This window comes from Panthera leo, chromosome B2, assembly GCF_018350215.1.
Source record: "Panthera leo isolate Ple1 chromosome B2, P.leo_Ple1_pat1.1, whole genome shotgun sequence".
Taxonomy (NCBI): Eukaryota; Metazoa; Chordata; class Mammalia; order Carnivora; family Felidae; genus Panthera; species Panthera leo.
Window position 1 is genome coordinate 20,908,678 of NC_056683.1, and position 23,196 is coordinate 20,931,873.

Sequence of the window (23,196 nt, forward strand, 5' to 3'; positions counted from 1 at the left end):
AAGGAATGAAGTACTAAAACAAGCTACACCAAGGATGAACCCTGAAAACATTATGCTGAGTGGAAAAAACAGTCACAAAGGAGCACATGATATATGATCCCTTCATGCAAAATGTCTGGAATAGACAAATCTACAGAGACAGAGGAAAGATTGGTGGTTGTTTAGGGCTGGAGGATTGGGAGGTAATGGGAAATTAGTGATAATGGGTACGGGGCTCTTTTTTTAGCATAAAGAAAATGTTCTAGACATAGATTGCGGTGATGGTTACATAATTTTAAACATAATAAAATCCATTGGATTATACACTTTCAATGGGCAAATTGTATGACATAGGAATTAGTTATCAATAAAGGTAAAAGCACTATTAGTAAAATGAACTACTTGCAAAAGTGAAGAGACTTTTTAAACCCTCATTTGGAAGAAGGCATTTCTTTTGTAGAAGATTTAATTTTCTTAAATTTCAAAAGAACACTCACTCAAAACATCTACTCCTTCCAACAATCCTAGCAAGAGTTTATAGGGCCCAAAAGGGCCTGATCAATGGCTTCCACTATTTCCCTAAGAGCCTGGAGAGTACCTGGTACGGGTTGGTTCAAGCTTGGGTACCTGCTTCCCTCATTTGCGACAAAGCTGACTCCAGACAGTCCATGAACAGAGCGCCTCTTACGCCTAACTTACACAGCAAACCAAACCACTGCTTTTAGAGTGACAAATTCAAGTGACGCTATCTTGGAACAACCAAATGGGAAGAAAGTAGGGAAGGAAGTTGGCACACCTGTAGTCTATCTGTTTGTCTATTTTTTGCCAGCGGTCTGTCAGCTGTGTGACTTTGTCACTGAACTTGCCCAGATCCAGGTCATAAAGTGGATATTGTTGTGAGGTCTGGGAGTGGATCTGCTGGGCTTTCTGGAGCTCTGTCTTCATGGTGGCCAACAATGACTTCTTCAAGTTCAAGTCATTTTTGATTTTCTGTCATGAGAGAAAGAAAGAGTACAAATTAATCTCTTGGAATATTTGTATCTTTAAGTGATAATCAAGCCAGAAAAATATATTTGCTGATTACATTTCCCATTATTTATGTCAATAAATAGCTCCTTACTTATTAAGCTACCCCCTTAATAAAGGATTCAGTGTGTATGTTTGTTTGAGAAATGCTAAATACCATACTCTATTCCATTCCTGAATAATTATAGTACATATGAATATATTAAAGAAGAAAAATCCTATAGTGAAGAAACCAGTTCAATTATGTTTAACTCTGCATTCCTCAAACAAATCTCACCACAAATTATATCCGCACATAGTTCCTAATAGTACACTCTAGAAAGCAGTGTGCTAGAGATAACGACAGATATCAACCATGTGTGGCTGGTGAAATCCAGTAATCCTCAAACTCATGAAAACTTAGTGAAGCCTTGGATTTGGGTACTGAGTAGTCCTGCATGATTTCCCATAATACTGTTTATAACAGTGGTTATAAACTGAATAGAACTTTCAGTTACCTTCAGTCCGCAGCGGTAAGCTTCCACTTTATCCAGATCCAGGCACACGGTTTCCTCTTCAGTGAGTCTGGCTTCGTAAACCTTTAACATGTCTTCTGTCTGCAGGATAGCTTGGAGTAGAGCTCTTACTGTGCATAAGCTGTAAAGAGCAAAGGAGGCAAATAATATTGCCAGTGACGTAATTAGCCTTTGAACATTCGGCTCTTGCCACTATTAATTAAAGAAGCCGATAAAAATTTATTTTGCCTATTTCTAAGCTGCAGGAGCCATAAACTCCTATATCATCTTTCCCCTCTATATCATCTTTCAGACAGCCATTCTGCATTAATTGAAGAAGAATTCTAAGTCCTGACTCTTACAGCATATATCTCAGCTGTAAAACACGTTAGGTTTCACAACAGTGGAATTAACATCTCAAAATTACTATCTCAAAAGCACAGTATCTACAAAAGTACTATCTCAAAATTACTATCTCAAAAGTCTGCAATGAACAGAAAAAACTGTAAGGCAAGACTTTAGTAAGTCAGGCATACAGAGCAAATGAAGTCTGACAAAGCTTGAGAAAAGCAAAACATCTGTGATAAATGTTAGGGGCGTTTACCTATTTAAGTAGCCATCTGTAACACCATTGATATTTTCCAGTTTCTGAAACAGTCCAAATACTTCATTCTGTAAATAGCAGTATTTTTCTGAACCTCTGAAGTTAGCGAGCATATCTTTAAGCTGGTTGAGAACTTCAGCGATTGCCTGGGAATCATTCTGCACACTCTGTCAAAAAAGAAGAAAAGCTCTTGATTGAACTGTGTGATTCTTATGATCATTTCTGTCCTGAAGAAGTCCACTAAATGGAAAAGACTCAAGAGATAGAGTTGACATTCCATTTCCTTCTTTGAGGAGGCCTTATCAGCACTGTGTAAACATGGCCCTCTTACTCAGAATATATTATCTTAGATATCCCAATGCAGTGCGCAGGCATGGCGGAGCAGGAAAGATCACAGGGCTGGGAGTTGACTATACTTGGGCCGTAGTCCCAGCTCTCTCTGTAGCTTTGAGGTTTTACCTCCCCCGACCAAACAAATCTCTTCATGTCAGTTTCCTGTCTATAAACAAAAATAATTCAGGGCACCTGGGTGACTTAGTCAGCTAAGCATCCAACTCTTGGTCATAATCTCACAATTTGTGAGTTCGAGCCCCACATCGGGCTTTGCACTGACAGGATGCTTGGGATTCTCTCTCTCCACTTCTCCCCCACTCACTCACGCTCTGTCTCTCTCAAAATAAACAACTAAACTGAAAAAAAAAATCTACTTGTTTAGCCCATATCATAGGTGGTTTCAGGCAGCAACCAAATTAATGTTTATGAAAACTTTAAAAATGAACAAAGTACTATGTGGACACAAAGGAAAAACACTGGGGTCTGATTCAACAATCCACAAACCAACATGAAGGTGCTTTAATCCCCAGCCTGGTAACCTTCTACAAATTTGGAAGTAAGGGAAAGAAAAAAGGAAATCCTGCTAGAAGCCTGTTTTCTTGAAAATCAGTGCTCCTTGCCTATAAGTATTTAAACCAGGAGGGTTTTCTAATTAGCTTGCAGATAAATAATATACCCGGAATCGAACAAAATATCACCGGATGCCTACCTTCAGCTCATTTATTTTCACTGTGATGTGGTGCGTAGACCCTTGGTCTGCTAGCAGGATGTTCTTAAGGCTCATTCTGCCCTCACAGTGCTCCATCTGCCTGCGAATCTTCTGGAGCTCCATCAGCATCCATGTTTCCTGCTTGTCATGTTCTCTGTTGGTTTCAATCACTTTATTATGGTTGACATCTTGGCAGGAACCATGATGAGTGATTTCAGTTGTGGTTACTGTAAAAATATGTTAGGACCACAAAAGTCAGAGAATTCCTAGCTAGAAGGGTACTTGTCCTCAAAAAGCATCTGTACTGCCTAAACTGCAGCTCCTTCTTTGATTTGAGTCTGAAAATTTAGTGTATGAGTGACTTCTGATATGTTATTTTTCAAAGTTGATTCTGAAACCATTTTCTGTTAAAGCTGTGTGTGCGGTTTCGTGCAAACTACTTTCTGTTAAAGCTGTGTGTGTGGTTGATAACAAAGAGAATAGACGCTCCAAACCTGTCTGGTGCTGGGGGTAGCCGGGGAGCTGTATGACCAGGGTCTGGTAGTGCTTCTGGGCATCTGTGAACTGGGACTGCATTTTCCGCTTGTCATCATCTCCAAACATCTCCGAGCCCTGGCTGTTTCTGATGAACTCTTGGTAGTGCAGCTCAAGGTCAGATATTGTCTTCATGTAATCTTCCTGCCGCATGGTTTTCAGCTGGAAGTAAACCAGGCAGGAGTGTTTGATTACCCCCACAGGGTGACCAAGGGGAGTGCCCAGAAACGCCCTATGCTAGAGGGGGCTTAAGGTAATCCTTGTTAAAGACCCGTTAAGATATAAAAGGTCCTGGAGAATTACGAGATTGCTCCTCAGAACCACAGCAGTGGGCTGTCAATTTATTTTTCCTACAGAATTTTATTCTTCAAAGGAAATATTACTCAGAAGTCGCAAATCTAAAGCAGATCACAGCAAAGCTGCTCTGACCGCAAAGAGAAAAGGGGGACAAAGGGGATCCCAGACTTACTCATTCTGTACCTCTCTCCTGGCCCTGTTATCCCTCGTGGAACCCCTTAAGCCTGGATTCTTCAGACCACAACTTGAAAACCACTGATGTAGAGGAAGGACTGCTTTGAGTGTTATGCCATGAATTCTGTCCCACCATTCACTTCTGTGGTATCCAGTTAATAGTTTATGACCTAGCTTTCCACTGCATCAAAGGACAATAGGATCCAGGATAGTACAGGACCACGTGTCTTTTGCATGGGTACTTCTGGCTTGTCAGGTAACTTCAGTCAGTACTTCTTTTTGTACCAGAGCCAGCCGTGTGCAAATCCCTCCCATCCTACTTGGGATGAACCTTGCAGGCAGGCTGAGCTGACTCTTCAGATGAGATACGAACAGATTAGCTGCCCTGCTAAAAGGTCTGCCTGGCAGAAGTGAGCACCACAGGGGGCAGCTTGGCGCCTCCTCCAGGCAGCCTGCGTGGTCCTCAGGATGTACCTTGGCAATAGTCATGGCCCTGATTTTCTCGATGTCGATCATGCAGTAGTGCCAGGACACGAGGCTCTTCATGTTGATGTACAGCTGGTTCCACAGAGCCAAGATGGCTTCGTAGTATTGTTCGATCCTGGAAGGCACAAGGGGAAAATACACTGGAACCCGGCTTTCAAACTTCCACCCAAACAGGAAACCTGCTATGCTCACATACTGTGTTAAAACTAAAACAAGAACCAACAGAGTAATAGTTAACGTATACAGTGAATGTATACTTTCCAGACATTCATCATTTCAATGGGTCTGGACTAATTTCTTCCCCCAAAGTTCATTCTCAATGATTCACATCAGTGTAGATAATTCACTTTTGCTCAAAACACACATTTCCTTGTTACTGTGTTGTTTGTCAGCAACTTTTTAATTTACAGAGGTCTAACACCATGCAGGATGGCAGGGAGAAACCAGTGATGGAATGTGGATGGCTACTGCAGCCTGGGAGTGAGTGTGTGGGCTCATTATGCTACTCTCCCTATTCTGTGTACAGTTGAAGATTTCCACACTTAAATGTGGAAAAGAATCTGCTGTGGACAATCTGTAAAATGAATGCTCTACTTGCTTGTTGATGAGCAGGTATTCCTAAGAAGGGCATTTTATTTTTGTGGCTACCTGTAAAATTATTGATTGTCTAAGAAGGGAAGAAGAACTTTGAAACAATGCTTCAAGATACATGGTAAGAATGTTTCCTCACCGACATCCAGGTCCAGGAGGCACAGAGACCTCCCATCAAAATCAATAAAAGCAGGCCAACACCAAGACATATTGTAATTAAATTTGCAAAACCCAGTGCTAAAAAATCTTAAAAGCAGCAAGACAAAAGAAGTCCTTCACTTACAAGGGAAACCTCATAATGCTAGCTGGAGATTTCTCAACAGAAACTTGACAAGCCAGAAGGGAGTGGCATGATGTATTCAAAATACTGAATAGGAAAAATCTGCAGCCAAGCATACTCTATCCAGCAAGGCAGACATTCTGAATAGAAGGAGACATAAAGAGTTTCCCAGGCAAACAAAAACTAAAGGAGTTCATGACCACTAAACCAGCCCTGCAAGAAATGTTAAAGGGGGCTCTTCGAGTGCAAAGGAGAGACCAAGAGTGACAAAGACAAGAAAGGATCAAAGAAAATCTCCAGGAACAATGACAACAAAAGTAACACAGTGGGAATAAATACAGATCTATCAATAATTACTTTGAATGTAAATGGACTAAATGCTCTAATCAAAAGACATAGGGTGTCAAAAAGGATAAAAAAAAAAATGACTCATCCATATGCTGCCTACAAGAGATTCATTTTAGACCTAAAGACACCTGCAGATTGAAAGTGAAGGGGTGGAGAAATGTTTATCACACAAAATAAAGTTGGAGTAGCAATACTTATATTGGACAAATTAGACTCTTTTGCTTTTGTATCATTTTTATCCTGCTTTGGTATCAGGGTAGTAATGGCCTCATGGAATGATTTTGAATGTATTGCCTCTATTCCATTACTTGTAAGATTTTGATAAAGATCATCATTAATTATATAGTTTTTAATGTTTGGTAGAATTCACCAGTGAAACCATATGGTCTTGGGCTTTTCTGTGCTGGGAGATTTTTGATTTCTAATTGAACTTGAATTCTTGTTATTGGTCTAAGAAGATTTCCTATTTTTTGGATTCAAGATCTGAGATTCAATCATGGTAACTTGTGCATTTTTAGGGATTATCTGTGTTTTTTTTCTAAGTTATCTGAATTGTTAACATATAATTGTTTATACTAATCTATCATCACACTATGTATTTCTGTGGTTATATGCTGTACTATTTTCTCTTCCATTTCTCATTTTTGTTTTTGAGTCTTCTCTCTTTTTTTTTCTTAGTTAATGTAAAGCATTGCCAATTTGTTTCTTTTTGTGGAAAAACTGGTTATTACTTTCCATGTTCTGTTATTGTTTACTCTGATTTCTATTTTATTTCTTTCTGATTTTCTTTGTTCTTTTTTCTTCCTCTAGTAAATTCTAGCTACGTTTCTTCTTTTTCTAGTTCCTAGTGGTGTCATGTTGTTTATTTGAACTTTCTTAATACAAGCATTTATAACATAAATTTCATTCTAACATCCGCTTTTGCTACAACCCATACATTTTGAAATATTGTGTTTGCTTTTTCTTTGGTTTCGAGACATATTTTGATTTGCCGTTTGATTTCTCATTTGGCCCATTGCTTGGACAGTTGTGGGTTGCTTAATATTTATATAGTAAATATTTAATATTTTTTTAAAAGAATGGCTTCCTCCAGTCCCCCTATACAGTCAGACATTCTTTTTTACCTTCCAATAAAAACTATAGTATCTTCAACATAAAGTTACATGACAATGCAAGGGGACCTTCCCGAGGCTGCTTTTTTCAAAGGAGGGGATTATAGTGAAAAAGGGTGGGTCTACATTTCTTGTATAAGCATTTGCCCCCTATTTCTCCACACTTGCATTCACGCTGTGGCCACTAGGAACTTCAACAACTTACTTGCAAGAGAGGTCCACAGCCAGAGGATTCGGAGGGGGTATAATCAGACCAACAGAAGGGACGAGCATGTCCACGCCTCCCGGACCCGTCACATACCACTTGCTGCGCTCATTATTGTCCTTCAGGATACACTCGTCCCCTTTGTGCACGATTTTCTGTAAGGCAAGCAGCCCGGTGTTTTGGCTTTACTCATGAGTACACACATTCTTATCTTTTTTCTCAAAGGGAGAAATAGAGATGAAATATGCAAACTGTTTGAGCTTTTATCTTATTATTTGCCCTTAAATGAAGATGATCTTTACACATCCCATCAATACTGATGCTTTAAATAATACATGTGAGCCTAAAAGGTGTGTATAAAATGAATTAGGTAAAGTAACTTTCCAACGACAGCTTGGGGAATCCATCAGTAAAGCGAGAAATCCTTTTGTAAAGCAAAAATTCCCCCCGTGGCTTTTCTATTTTTGTGAGTTCATATTTTATATATTAAATTTGAGTATGTGGGAGTCACCTGTCTCATTCACTTGCTCTTAAAACTTAGAAATAAAAAGAAATTCTGAAATTCTTTCCCAGAAAATAACTTTCTAAATTAACTACAACATCTAAATAGCTTACTTTTTTTTAAGTTAATTTATTTATTTTGAGGGAGAGGAGGAGAGAGCGCACAGGCACGAACAGGGAAGGGGCAGAGAAAGAGGGAAAGAGAGAATCCCAAGCAGGCTCTGTCCTGTCAGTACAGAGCCCCACATGGGTCTTCATGTCACGAACTCTGAGATCATGACCTGAGCCAAAATCAAGAGTCATATGCTTCACTGACTGAGCCACCCAGCCCCCTGAATAGCTCACTTTCTAAATCAACTCCATAGCTTCTTGAAATGGGTACACTTCAAATAGAACAACTATCTTAACTAGTGAAATGTAATAAGCTTGATATTTATGTATTTCATATCTCTATTTCAACTTGCTTCTCTCCATGCAAGTTCTCTTTTTTTTTTTAATGTGTATGTATTTTTAAGAGTGCGAGAGAGAGAGACAGAGTGAGATTAGGGGAGAGGCAGAGAGAGAGGGAGACACAGAATCCAAGGCAGGCTCCAGTCTCCGAGCTGTCAGCACAGAGCCCGATGTGAGGCCAGAACTCACAAACTGTGAGATCATGACCTGAGCCGAAGTCAGTCACTTAACTGACTGAGCCACCCAAGTGCCCCTTACCATGCAAGTTCTTAAAACATCTCCACCTGTTAGAATAAACTCCGCCGTTTTATAACATGTATCTAAACAGCTGGTCATATATTTCTTAAATCCTCCATAATTTTTACAGGAAAACAAAGTTGTGCGGGGGCACCTGGGTGGCTCAGTCAGTTAAGCATCTGACTTCAGCTCAGGTCATGATCTTATGGCTCATGAGTTTGAGCCCTGAGTCAGGCTCTATGTCTTTTGACTCTGTGTCTCCCTCTCTCTGCCCCTCCCCTGCTCCTGCTCTGCCTCTCTCTCTCTCTCAAAAATAAACATTAAAAAAAATTAGAAAAAAAAAGAAAAAAAGCTGTGAAAATCACATAAGTAATTAGTAAAAACAAGTCCTCTTTCCATATAAATGCTTGTATTTACCACAGAGCCTACAGGATTAATATGCTCAATCAATTCATAATGTCTGTAACCACATTCACTTCAAACGCAGCATAATGCTCACATTCCCGCTTTCTTTCATGTCAGAAACTTAAAGTTCTTTATAGAAATTTTAAGATTTTAAAATTTAAGATTTAAAGGGTGGGGCATGGGGTGGCTCAGTGGGTTAAGCATCTGACTTCGGCTCACGTCATGATCTCACAGTTCATGGGTTCCAGCCCTACCCTGTGCTGACAGGGCAGAGCCTGCTTGGGATTCTCTCTCTCCCTCTCTCTCTTTCTCTCTCTCCCTCCCCCTCTCTGTCCCTTCCCCCACTCTCATGCACTGTCTCTCAAAATAAATAAGCTTAAAAAAAAAGATTTAAAGGGTAATCACAGATAAAGTTCTGCATATTAGAAGAAGAGAAGTATTAATACTTAAAATGAAAAGTTTAAAAATAACTGTTGCCCTGGGCACCTGGATGGCTCAGTCGGTTGGGCATCCGACTCTTGATTTCGGCTCAGGTCATGATCCCAGGGTCATGAGACAGAGCCTCACGTAGAGCTCTGTTGTAACCTCAGAGCCTGCCTGGGATTCTCCCACTCCCTCTTTCTCTCTGCCACCGCCCTCCACTTGCCTCTCTCTGTCTCTCTCAAAATAGATAAATAAACATTTAAAAAATAATCACCACTGTTCTAATTATCAAGAGCTATGATAAGAGTCAGAGTAAAGCTGCTGCAGTTCAACAGTTTGTTGCTCTGTGTATGAAAGCAAGGCATTGACTTGGCTGCCCACTGATACGTGGATTAAACTCTACTCCCTCGATGGCAAAAATCTCTAAGCAAAGAAAGGGAAAACATGTGATTCATTCTGAAGAAGTGAGTGCACACCTGGTCTTGTTTGTAGTCACAGAGAGCCCTGAGAATAATGGGTTTGTTGCTTCTGTAGTCTGGGTTGCGTGGTTTCAGCTGCACAATCTTCTTGGACTTGTTTACCAAGTTCTGGACCTGACGCTTGTATTCCAGGATTTTCTCTCGTTCTTTCTGCAATTGGAAATAAGATTGTACTTTAGCATAGATGCTCAGTGCATTTCAGGTAAGACCTGCAAATGACATTAATATAGCTGCTACGACGTCACAAATTAGGTATTGCTACTGTTGCCTCAGCTACAAAAGGCTGCAGGTTTATCTATCTGCAGGAACGATAGGAACCTTTCATAACAAGCCACTTCAGCAGCTACAGAGCCATGAATGAAGTGGGCAGGAAAGAATATCATTGTGTGAAAAGACTTTGCCAATAGAATTTGAAGTATGCTTTCCAAAGGAATTTTCTTGGTAAGTAATCAGTATTCTGTCTTTGTTTTGCGACGATACCTCCAGCTCCTTGATCTGTTCCAGCAGGCGCTGCAGGGGCATGTTCTTGTCACAGGGGTACTTCTTCCTGATGGAGTCCTGAAGGCCCTTCAAGTAGGCTTCAGTTGACTGGGCTTCTTCAAAAAACTATTAAAGATGAGAGTGATCACATGTTAAGGAAAAGGAACTCAGTAGGCAACTACTATTTCCATTTCAAGGAGTACCTTCCTGGAGTCTATTTAATAGGTGGCTAAAGGAAAAGGTTACAGCAGAAGGTATATTAACCTACGTGACAGCCAGAGACATCTGAGTGACTCATGATCAAGTTGCCAATCTGTGCTCCTTGACACGAAAAGCCAATAAATAGGATTTGTAAAATATTTTGAAGACTGTATTCAGTGCTTCTAGGAGTACATTCAAAAGATAAAGTATTCTGGGGCACCCAGGTGGCTCGGTCGGTTAAGAATCCGACTTCAGCTCAGGTCATGAGCTCGTAGTTCACAACGAGTTGGGCTCTGTGCTGACAGCTCAGAGCCTGAAGCCTGCTTCAGATTCTGTGTCTCCCTCTCTCTCTGCCCCTCCCCCACTCATACTCGGTGTCTCTCTCTCTCTCTCTCTCTCTCTCTCTCAAAAATAAATAAAACATCAAAAAATATTAGAAAAAAAGAAGATAAGGTATTAAGACCTATACGACAATTAAATTACTACTAAGCATAAAAACCTGGAAGTAGGCAGCATTTTCTTTGAGATGAACATCAATGCACTTAGTGATCTGGAGAATCCAGCTCCACTGTGTCTGAAGAGTATCCATATATGCCTGAAACAAGAAACCATCAGCTGTCACATTGCCACTCAGTGACAAGGACATCCATTCTTTGATTGACATGTGAGCTTGAATGAAAGCTATGAAATATGTTTTATCTAATGCCAAATCAAGCAAACATTTTTCTAAAAATTGAAAACAGAAACTTCCCAACGGGGGGGGGTGGGGGGGTGGGGTGCCTGGGGGACTCAGATGGTTAACCGTCTGACTCTTGGTTTCGACTCAGGTCATGATCTCACAGTTTGTGAGGTCTGTGCTGATAGCGCAGAGCCTGCTTGGAATTCTCGCTCTCTGTCCCTCCCCCACTTGTGCACATGCACAGTCTCGCTCTCTCAAAATAAATTAAAAAAAAAAAAAAAATTCCCAATAGGGAACTCTCGGTATGGTAGAAATTAAAAACAGTTTTAGCAAATAGATACCACCAGGAAATTAGCCAAAATATTCACTCAAATGGCATAGTTACTGACCAATCAGAATCAGAACAGACACTGGGTGGCACTGGGGCAGGGTCCTTCCACTGCACCCTGTTCCTATACAGCTTCTGGATGATGAGGAAGTCCAAGGAACCCATGCAGAGGGCTTGAGGGGTTTAAGGCAGTGACTCTTATCAACTGGTATGAAGAACAGTTTCTAACAACCAGTATGGCCATTACAGTGCTGCTACCAGCTAATGGTGGCCTTAAGCACAGCCCACAGATGGCAGCCTAGGGCAGAGGTCAGCGGCCCGAAGGCTACACTGGACCCACTGCATGTATTTATAAATAAAGTTTTGTTGGAACACTCATGTTCATTCATGTTGTTATGGTTGTTATGGTTACTGTCACACAACAATGTCAGCGTTAAGTAATCTCAACAGAAACCAAATGGCCTGCAAGCCTAAAATATTAATTATTTGGTCCTTTCCAGAAAAGCTTGTCAGCCCCGAGTCTAGGGTTTTGATCCTAAAATATGTAAAATAAACTTGTCATGGCTTTATGATACATACGAATCATTCAATCTGTATAGTATTACTTTATAAAAAGTTCCCCTTTACTCTCTAATGAAAATATCTCTTGAAGCCTACCTCAATTTTGTCTGAAGCTGGATGCTGATTGAGGACAAGTTGGTCACTTTCTTGTTTAAGCTTATTGAGCTCTTTTTCCTTAACTTCCAGTTGGCTCATGCGTATCTGTAAACGAAAGAAAAACAAATCCATCAGAGCAAAGTCACCATTAGCCGGCCATCACTTCTACTGGTTTTAGGGAAAATTAGAATACAAAACTGCATTCTGGAAATGAACAATGTCAAACAGTCAAATTATGGTGTCCTCAAGAATCATAGCATATTAAAGACCAGAAAGGATGTTTGAGATCATCTAGTACATGGCAGATGTCACACTGGAGACATGTCTTGTCCCAATGCACACAGGCAAAGGGACAGCAACAAGTAATGGTGAGATTTCCTAATCCTAGGTTTGAATCCAGCATCCTACTGGGCTACACACACTTTGGGATATCCAAATGCATAATTCTGACTCTTATCTACTGTCTTCCAGGATGGTAAGCAATGCATTGCCCCTCTGGAGTCACTGAGAAGTTTCCAGAAAGGAACGGCTTGTCATGACCATTTCAACTGAGACAGAAGTCCACATAGCTGATTAAATTATTGAGGCCTTTGTCCCCATGTCGGGGCCCTCTCAGGCAAGAGCCTCGCATCTACAACTCCGAGGGGCAAGCTTACAGAGAAGGCCTCCTGCTTCTGGGCGATGTTGGTGTTCCGGTCACTCCAGTCATAGAGCAGTTCCTCCTCCTCACAGTCATTGATCCACATGATCTCTCGGGACGTGGCCTGGATGATGTTCTGCAGCTGTCGCAGGTGATCCATCCTCTCAAAGGACGCTTTCTGCAAGGCAAGTTCAAAAGCAGCATTAGGATAACAGTATGCACCTTACTGGTGTTCTCTGCAGTTTCCATAGATAAATCTGTGTGGTCCCTTTTATTTAAAAAAAAAAATTTTTTTTTTAATAGACAAATACAGGGGCGCCTGGGTGGCTCAGTCAGTTAAGCGTCTGCCTTCAGCTCAGATCACGATCTCACAGTTCGTGAGTTCGAGCCCTGTGTCAGGCTCTGTGCTGACAGCTCGGAGCCTGGAGCCTGCTTCGGATTCTGTGTCTCCCTCTCTCTCTCTGCCCCTCCCCCACTCATGCTCTGTCTCTCTCACTCTCTTGAAAGTAAACATTAATTAAAAAATAAATAAATCACATGAATCGGTAAAATCTTCCCTGACCACCTAGGATGTAAAAAAAAAAAAAAAAAAACAAAAATCCATCCAAACTTATGATCAACAAGGGAGCAATTTTAGATTCAGTGGAATAGCCTAACGCAAAAGGGTCTTGATTCAGACACTGACGTTTGGTTTCGAGAATTAGTTTTAGACTACAAAGGGAAAAACAGATGCTTAGAAAGATAAGCCAAGTTTTTCCTGCCCTCTGCCGCACCCCAAAATTTCAAGGTGCCATCAGTCATGCCCTGGATCTAATAGGACAATTGTGTCCTACATTGTGTCCCACTAGCCACATTATTTTAAAAGGATCACTGCCAACAAGAAAATATTGAGGACGTGAAGCCAGGGTGTCACAAGTAGGTGAAAAAAATGGCAACCACTCTTCTTACCAGTCAAGTGAACTGATTTCACGTTTGTCATAAAATGGTGATGACCGTCTAATCACTCTCTATCTAGGGAAAACAAGTCTTATTTTTGTTTATACTTCATAATTGCTGCAATTGACCAATGGAAAAGCTTTATTTAACACCAAGTATTTAATCTGTGTTATATACGTGACCCTCAACTTGCAAATAAACAGAATATCGGTGAATACTGTCTTCAGAAAAAAAGTCTTCTAACTTCACTTCTGAAGGAACCCCAGCAGTGGAAATGCAGTTAGCATCTACAAGCCCCTAACTATTACTTCCGGGTACTTCCTGGGTTATTAGGTGCTGCCGCCCAGGCTGTTCTCCACTTTTATGGAACTGAACTGAACTGAATGCAGAGATGTCAGAAATAAGTCTGCTTACCAGCAGGTTTTCATACTCCTCCTCCAACTGGTAGATCGCAGATTTCTCCCGCTAGAAAAAGACAAACAGCGAGCAAGTAGTTAATTCCCCTCGTGGGTTTGTACAAAAAGAGCAGCCCTTCTAAACATCCTTTTTGTCAGATATTGACTTCAGATCCCTCAGTAGAAAGAAGTATTTGCTCTAGAAAATCTCAGAAAATCTCTCAGTAAAAATCCCTTTTACTCATAGGGACCTTTTCCCTCACTGGCTTTTTTCTTTTTTTTTTTTTTTTTTTTTTTTTGAGAGAGACACAGAGAGAGAGAAAGAGAGAATAAGCAGGGGAGAGACAGAGAAAGAGAGAGAGAGAGAGAGAGAGAGAGAGAGAGAGAGAGAGAGAGAGAGAGAGAGAATCCCAAGAAGGCTCCATGCAGAGCCTGATGCAGGGCTTGAACTCACAAACCATGAGATCACAAGCCAAAATCAAGAGTCAGACACTCAACCAACTGAGCCACCCAGGCGCCCCCTTACTGTGCTTTTGTTGCTATCACCACAAAAGGTTGATCACTTAAAGATTCACATGTTAATTCATGTGTTAAGTTTCACAAGACAATTTAGGACTCTCTAGACCTTAGAGAAAAAAGGGAGAAATTTGGTGAGATATTCAGGTAGACAAAAGTAAGGGAGGAAAAAAGGCAGAAGTGAGGATGAGTATCTCTGGTCTAAGTAAAAAAGTGAGGGATTTAAAAGCAGGAGATCTGGTCAGGGGGATCCAAGTACTTAAAATCGAGTGATTATTTCATGCTGTATTTCTTGAGCCAGATGCAAGTCAGTCCTTTGACAAAGGAAAAGTGTTAGGAAGAGACATGATTTCCCTTATTAGAAATCCATTGAATTACCACATAGGAAAGGATTTTCCAAGCACACAAATTTTATAATTGTAGCTCTTTCTCTATTTAAGAGATGCTCTGCTTTCTAAAAACAAACAAACAAAAAACCCTACCACCCTCAAATACCCTATTCTACAAACTGTGCCCAAATGCATGTGTGTCCACCTTTTGCCTTCTGTTTACCTCTCCCTCGAGTGTTAACACAGTCTCTAGCAGGTCTATTTGAGCCCGCTTCCCCATTTATGAAATGGGATTTTTAGAAATTTCCAGTCTGTTATGGAAGAAATCTTAGGCTAATGTTTCAGACAAAAACGCCCGGGATCGAGAAATTCCACAATCCCTCCATATACTTTTCTAAGATTCTAAAAATGAAAACATCTCAAAGTACCAGGTCAGCCTTAATTTTGTCCAGCTGCCAGCGATAGTCCCCAATGGCGTTGTGGATGCTCCTGTGGCTGTTGATGTGCTGCTCCACGGAGGCCAGGTCCACGCCCCAGGCCACCATATCCATCTCCGCCTGCCAAGGGAAAGAGTGTGCCCTTCATTTCCAATCCTTTCCATTAGATTCACCTTAGCCCCAGCAACAGGGGTCAGAGTATCAAGGGACAGCCATAGCTTCCATTCAGATAAACATGAAGATGTAAATATTCAATGTTCTTGAACCCCCCCCCCACCCCCACCCCCCCCCCCGCCAAAAACTGTAAAGGCTTGGAATTCCTGAACAGCAAACAGGGCTTGCCCAATACTTCCCACAACTTGTTCAACCCCAGCTCAACACGGCTGAGGAGAGATGATGCAGGAAGGAGACCCCTGAAAGCTAGATTATGTCCTCTAACGAAAAAAATATCTACCTGTGCACATGCAAGTGGCATGTATCTGTATAGTATGTGTATGATATATTAGAAAATACTGATAGAAGTTCCTATATTCAGTCATTTTATTTTTTTTAATATTTATTTGTTTTGAGGTGCAGGAAGGGGCAGAGAGAGAGGGAAAGACAGAATCCCAAGAAGGCACTGCGTTGTCATTGAGGTGAAGTGAAGTGAAGCCTGACACGGGACCCGATCTCACGAACGGTGATATCATGAGAGCTGAAATCGAGTCGGGCCCTCAACTGACTGAGCCACCCAGGTGCCCCTATATTCATTTTAAAATGTGCATCAGAAATAGCTCAGTAAGCTCAGTCATGTACTACTTCCCAAGCTAAACGGCTGACCTCAAAGTACTTTTCACTGTTCATTTCTTTAAATTATTGCGATTCGTGTTAATTGTTGACTCTTTAAACTTGCCACTTACCATTACCTTTCAGGATGCAAAACTCCCTATGGCCCACTTCAAAGAGAAGTTACTACAGCACATACTCAAAGCCTCATGTTAGCTCTTTAAGAATTAAACCTGACTTTCCAATTTGAGTCCCCACTACTTCAAATTTAAGAATGCCACATAATAAGAAACAAGCGTACTATTCCACAAGTTTCATACTGAGGCAGGTCTATTATCTCATGTTTCTTTTGCACGAGCTCATGTAAATTTTCAAATCACCTGTGTCATCTCTTACACACGCCAAGGCCAAACATCCCAGTCTGGTATTGCAGCAAGAACATAACACACATTGTTCTAAGCCACATCCATGTTCTAATACACTTGGCAAGCCTTCAGAAAGGGGAGCCATTTCAGTCAGATTGCTGAAAGTTACCGGGGACTTTGACCTTTCTCTCCCTTGCTCTTTTCGGCTTTCGAGCAGAAACAGGTGAGTGCACTAGGAAGTTAATAGGATGACCAGGCTCCTGTGCACGCCCCTCATTACCAGCCAGGTGTATAGTATCTGAGCAGCCCATCAGCAGAAACACAAATCAGGGAAACAACAAAAACCTGGCACAGGAGATATGTGACTGCTTACTGATCATGTGGCTGGGGACACTGCTGCTCCCTTATCAGCTAGCTGGGCCTGTGGCCCAGTCTCCTGGGAGTGAGAAAGAATGCAGGCTGTGCCTGGGGGAAGAGGGATAAGAGGAAAAGGGCCCCGAGACAATCCCAGAGCAAACCCTCAGTAAGTGATAAAACTACTAGTTCCTTTCAAACCATGGGGGCCAGCTGATCTGAACTGCATTGCTCATCAATGGCACCTATTAAAACAATACTCCCCCACCACGACAGAAAAGTGAGCCCACGGGACGATGCCATTTTCCAAACTTTTAAAAATGTTGAGCCTTTGCTACAAAGGATTCTTGTCAAGCTACACCCAACATGAATACAGAAAATGACTGGTGATGAGCTGTCATTTTATATAACTGTCATACTGACTGAGGAGGAATTAGGCGATGGGATGTTTTCACACCAAACAAGTAACTTGGTTCAAAGGTTGTCTCACCTAACATCACTTATGATGTAGCTCAAGCCCCACCGGCTCTGCCAAGCAAGCCTTCCTTTGAGGGCTCCATTCCACAGGGACTGGAGCACCACCCCTCCCCCAGCCCTATCTGAGCAGGATTTTATTACAGCTCAAACACAGCAATTAATCCCACACTGTTCTGGACAGAAATCTGGCATTTGGGCGTACATGTCTTGTTTTCTTCAATAACATTCATTTCCAGGACCATGAAACATAATTTTGAACACACCCTTTCTGGTATGGTGCCAATAGATATAAAAAAGCTCAAGGAATGTGTGTTCAAAGATGAGAAGAGAATCTGAATACATGCAAATAGGACTCTTATTTATGTTTCTGGGATTATAACTGACTTTTCTCCTCTATAAGCCCCACCTTCTATAATAGTATTATATGGTCTTTATAACAAGTAGGAGAAAAGCTTAATTGAATGAATGAATGTACAGACCCGTAAACCCTCACCACTTAGGTAAAAACATATACAAAAAATGTTAAGTGGTTGAGAAACTTCGAACCCACTGCTCAGTTGGTCCAACAACAAACAACAAAACCAGTATTTCTTACAACCACAACCACATGGCATAACAAACGATGTCTGCACAACTTATCATTCTATCGTATCCACCTTCTCGAGAGAAGGGTGGGTTATTAGCATCAGGTTTTTCATTATAAAATCCCCATCTACATGATTATGATATATTTCTAATGCCACCTGTTCATTAAAGGGCCTAATGACCACATAAAACAACAAAACAATAATTAGCATTGGAAAACACTTTGTAGAAACTGCAGTTGTAGGGAAAGGCTCAGCATATACTTTGGTTGCCATTATTTTACTCCCCTCCCACACCCATGACGTAATGATTGCACAAGGCAACTGATACTTCAAAAGTATAAGGTAAGCAACCGATGAACCCAAACCAGAATATCCAGTTTTACTGTTTCCAGCTCCTCCAATTTAACATTTTAAATAAACCTCTACAAGATTTTTTTTAAGTACCTATCAGTAACACGGATGAGGTCACTTACCACCTTACCACTGCTCAAGTAGAAAGAACAATGACCCATGAACTCCAACACATTTTCAGGTTGGAATGGTAAGAGCTAGATATTCAAAATCTACTTATTAAATTATACCTGTTAAATGTTACCTGTATGATAAATTAGGACCATAAAACAATGAGGCTGATTCCCTAAGCCACAGAAGAGAAGAAAAAAAAAAAAAAGCTGAAGTTTTATTTATTTCAAAAAAGAAGCATTCAATTTAAATTGTATATCAGGAAAATATGGAAAACAGCAAGTTTCTACTGCCAACTGAGGTCCCAGACCACTCTGTGGCCAGACCACTCTGTGGCCAGACCACTGGGGCCGACCCTGCTATGTTCTATACACCTGACACCCAGGTGTGGAACACTCCAGAACCAACCGCGTCTGGAAGTTGCTTACCCTCTGCTGCCTCATCCACCCCAGACATTCGCTGGTGAGGCGTTTGGTGAATTCATCCCACCCGGAGCCACTCTGACAGGTGTACCCTCCACCACCTTTGGAGCTGGCCCTTCGGACTCGAGGGACGCTAATGGCTTTATAAAGGGCTCGCATTTGCTCCTGGAGCTGAAGCAGTCTGAAAGGAAAGGAAAACAATTACACTGTGGCAGGAAAACAGCCTATGAAGACATGTTCTGGACAAATGTCCCCCCTTCTGAGTCTCCTTTGTGTTAGCACGGAGGTCACAAATGTCTTATTTAAAGAATTCTTTTCTTTTCTTTTTTTTAAGTTTATTTATTTTGAGAGCAAAAGAGACAGGGTGAGTAGGGGAGGAGCAGAGAGAGAGAGGGAGAGAGAGAATCCCAAGCAGGCTCTGCACTCCCAGCGCAGAACCCGATGGAGGGCTCGAACCCATGAAGGTGCAAGATCGTGACCTGAGCCGAAACCAAGAGCCAGTTTAACCAACTGAGCCACCCAGGTGCCCCTGAAGATTTATTTTCTTTACCACATGACTTGAATCTCAATCACATACAAGAACCTCAATATTATGATGCTCAGAGTCTGAAACATCACAGAAAGTGTCGCTGGCTTTGCCTAACCCGGTAGTACCCCCTGCTTCCCCCCAAGTTTCACCCTGGGAATTTGCCTCGTGCCATGGGCCCCAAGTACCATGACAGCAAAATCAAGACCACCCATCTCTGCTATGAACTGCTTTTTCAACTCTACACGCCTCAGTTCTGTATGCATCAAACAGGGCTTGCCTTGGTATTAGACTCTTGAAAGTCAAATGCTGTGCCCAAGGTTTTCGTTGCCCCCTAAAAAATGGAGGTACATGTAACATCTCATAACAAACTCAACCCCTCAATCAATACAAGCCCACTCCTTCGGGCACCTCTGTTTAATTCTTTTCATGGCAGCTTTGTGATTCCACATAAGAGGAAGGTAGAATAGAATCACTATATAGCTACTGTATATAGTAGCTGCACAAACACCAAGCATGCCCAGCCTTCCTCCGGAATGGCTGTGGTTCCTTCAAGGGAAGACCTGGGCCACATGACTGAGTGCCAGTGGGTGCATGACATTCTTCTTCATGAGGCCTGCCGGTAAGTGTGCTCTGTGATAAAGGCAATACCTTTTCTGATAGGCATCACAGGGCTGGCCCATCTGTCGCATCTCTCTGATCAAGCTATCGGTAATTTCCATCTGATCGTTGGCCTGGGCAAAACATTCATCCAATTCTCTGCTCCGAGCCAGCTGTATCCCATCTCCATATTTCAGTTCCTAAAGGAAAGAATCCACATGAAGGCAACACACGATGCTGGAGAGGAAGACTTTCACTTGTGTTCACGGAAGCAAAAGCTTCTGCTGTAAACTTGACAAATAGTAGAAGATGCCATTTTGCATGTGACTAACTGAAAATTACCTTATTAATTTGGTGGGACAGGTAGGTAAATATGGGCGGATTCATGAAGCAAAATTTGTGGACTATATTTTAAATTTTTACTAGGCCTTTAAAGGCAAAGTTACGGAACACTGAGTTTTCCCTTGCTTCAATATGTTAAATGCTATCTTTCATATTTACAAAGAACATCCATCCAATGGGAATTTCACTGGGGTCAGAACACTCTACTGGATAAAGTGTTTTACACACACACTGAGCTTTTCCTGCATCTTCTAGGAACACAGCTTTTCAGTTCTTAAAAGGAAGCTATCTAATTCATGGTATGGGGCTAATCAATTTCCCGCTTCTGATGATGCATCACAGTCGTGTGAGATGTCACCTCTGGGGGAAGCTGGGTGATGGGGTACACCAGGGTGGTCTGTACCATTTTTACAACTTCTTATGAGTCTATAATTATTTCAAAATTAAAAATTGTTTTAAAAAAAGGAAGCTTCCTCTTTTCACATGCAAGAGGCCACTGCTTCAGGGCCATAGATGAGCTTTCCCTCGAATTTTACAATTGCTGTTTTCATTTGACTTCAGCCAAATGAAGCAAGTATGCTATCTATTCCTGACATTATTACACTTCAATGCATGTAAGTCAAAATACACTGAGAATATGATGCCAGGTACATTTTTACAACCACATGTAAAACGTTTCCACAGCCACTACAAATCGTGTCCAGGACTGTGGTGTGTATGTATTCAATAGTAAATCACTGGAGCCTCCCGTTTTTGTTTTTAATTTTTTTAATGTTTATTTTTGAGAGAGAGAGAGACAGAGTGCAAGCAGGGGACGGGCACAGACAGAGGGAGACACAGAATCTGAAGCATGGAGCCTCCTATTTTGCTTTATGTTAAGGAATCACAGCTCTGTGAAGAAGAATGTGTTTTAAATGAGAGACTTGGCAGGGGGGGCAGGGTAGCGCATGGGAGGCTCAGTCGGTTAAGCGTCCAACTTTGGCTCAGGTCATGGTCTCGAGGTTCGTGGGTTTAAGCCCCGCATGGGTTGTGTGCTGACAGCTCAGAGCCTGGAGCCTGTTTCAGATTCTGTGTCTCCCTCTCCTTGCCCCTCCCCCATTCACGCTCTGTCTCAAAAATAAACATTAAAAAAATAAGTCAATAAAAAATAAAAAAATAAACCAGGGACTTGGAACAACCAGAACTAGAGTCAAGCTAGTTTGCTGATCCCCAAATATCCTTTTATACTGATTAAAGTGAAGTCATTTTTTAACTGGGTAAAATAAACTAGAACCCACACAGATCTCTAAAATTGAGAAATTAGAACATTAAAGATATTCTCCAGACAGAACACATAAATTTACTTGGTTAAAATCTCTCTTTGTATTTCACAGGGGGAACTTTGTGATGGGCCAGATTCCAGGTGTAACCCCTACATTAATGTCAGCATAGGGAAGATTGAAACTCAATTCCTTCCCTGGAGAGATACGATAAATCAGGGGAAACAGAGAAAAGGTGTCTACAGCCCCACCATTCTGGTTTTTAGCAAAACCAGAGCAAATCTGAATGCTAGTTACAGTGCTTTAAAATTAAAACTTTACAAAGACAATCCATGATTGCTAAGCCTGTTTCAATGAGAACTTAAGCTAATACTCAGAAATAACATGAGGCTTTCATAAATGTTACCATTTTTCCTCAATTTTCCATTGCTCATTTTCTTTCTTCCTTCCTTCCTTCCTTCCTTCCTTTCTTCCTTCCTTCCTTCTTTCCCTCCTTTCTTCCTCCCTTCCTTCCTTCCTTTCTTTTTCTTTTCTCAAATAGAATTGTTCTCACAATACAGTAATATTTCCTGACCAAAAAAAAAAACTTATTACATTGATGGCGTACGTCACAATCCAGTGACATAAACATGTCAGGTTGCATTTCTAGGAAGAGAAAGCATGACAGTAATCATCAAAATAATAAATAAATGACAGGTTGTTGCAATTCCAAAAGGGTGGCAATCCGTAAACATTTGTTGGAAACTGATGGCCGTTGTTAAACCAACAAATAGATGAAGAAGATACACCTCCCTCTCTAGTCTGTTTTGAAAAAGATAATCTCTAAACTCTAAGTATGCAGGACATCAGTGAATAAGGATGCACAGATCAGGACAAGAAGTCTAAGCTAACGGGGACAAAGGTAGAGGTGGATGGCATTCTCGAAGAACAAGAAAGCTCACCGGCTGTACAATCAGCTCGGCCCGCATCAAACAATCCGAGCAGTTCTGCAGAAGCTCTTGGATGGTGTTCTGGTTCTGGTGCCTGGACATCGTCCCGGTTTGACTGACAAAGCAAACACAAAGAAAGCAGATGTGAAATTTATTTTTTTCCCCATTTCGAAATAATCTCAAACTTTCAGAAAAGCTGCAAAAATGAAACAAAAACACGCCTGTAGACCTTTTGTGCAGATTCCCTCATTGTTAACGTTTTGCATGTTTGTTTTATCGCTCTTCCCCTCTCTGCAGGTGTATTTATTGCCGTATATACACATTTGTCTGGGGACGCCTGGGTGGCTCAGTCGCTTGAGCATCTGACTTCGGCTCAGGTCATGATCTCTCAGTTTATGAGTTTGAGCCCCACATCAGGCTCTGTGCAGACAGCTCGGAGCCTGGAGCCTGCTTCGGATTCTGTGTCTCCCTCTGTCTGCCCCTCTCCCTCTCGCTCTCACTCTCTCTCTCACAAATAAACATTAATAAAAATTAAAAATAAACATTAAGAAAAAAACTTATATACATTTGTCTGAAGCATTTAAAAATATTCATAAACTCTTTACCCCAAAATATTTCAGCATGTTTCCTAAGAATAAACATTCAATTATATAACCACAGTACAGTTACCAAAATCAAGACATTCAAAATTGAACATTATTTTGTAATCTATAGAACTTTTTCCAATTTTACTAATTAGCCCAATAATGTCCTTCACAGCAAGCTTCCTCCCCACCCCCAGGTCTAAGATCCAAACCAGAAATATTCCCTTGAGTTATAAAAACACATTTCCAGCAGCTTATC

General features: G+C 41.3%; 1 protein-coding gene across 2 annotated transcripts in view; it reads right to left on the reverse strand.

Moving 5' to 3' along the window:
- The window catches only part of LOC122219589 (desmoplakin), a 47,414-nt gene that overhangs the window by 11,057 nt on the left and 13,161 nt on the right, over positions 1-23,196 (reverse strand). For both annotated transcript variants that reach the window (XM_042937959.1, XM_042937958.1), the window contains exons 2-18: positions 22,366-22,468; positions 19,875-20,023; positions 18,704-18,878; positions 15,257-15,385; positions 14,003-14,053; positions 12,669-12,830; positions 12,013-12,117; positions 10,848-10,943; positions 10,148-10,273; positions 9,665-9,817; positions 7,173-7,327; positions 4,625-4,751; positions 3,640-3,841; positions 3,146-3,372; positions 2,104-2,270; positions 1,503-1,641; positions 776-969 (exon numbers count right to left, since the gene is read on the reverse strand). In XM_042937959.1, the coding sequence (XP_042793893.1) occupies positions 776-969; positions 1,503-1,641; positions 2,104-2,270; positions 3,146-3,372; positions 3,640-3,841; positions 4,625-4,751; positions 7,173-7,327; positions 9,665-9,817; positions 10,148-10,273; positions 10,848-10,943; positions 12,013-12,117; positions 12,669-12,830; positions 14,003-14,053; positions 15,257-15,385; positions 18,704-18,878; positions 19,875-20,023; positions 22,366-22,468 (2,460 nt within the window). The remainder of the gene's footprint in view (positions 1-775; positions 970-1,502; positions 1,642-2,103; positions 2,271-3,145; positions 3,373-3,639; positions 3,842-4,624; positions 4,752-7,172; positions 7,328-9,664; positions 9,818-10,147; positions 10,274-10,847; positions 10,944-12,012; positions 12,118-12,668; positions 12,831-14,002; positions 14,054-15,256; positions 15,386-18,703; positions 18,879-19,874; positions 20,024-22,365; positions 22,469-23,196) is intronic.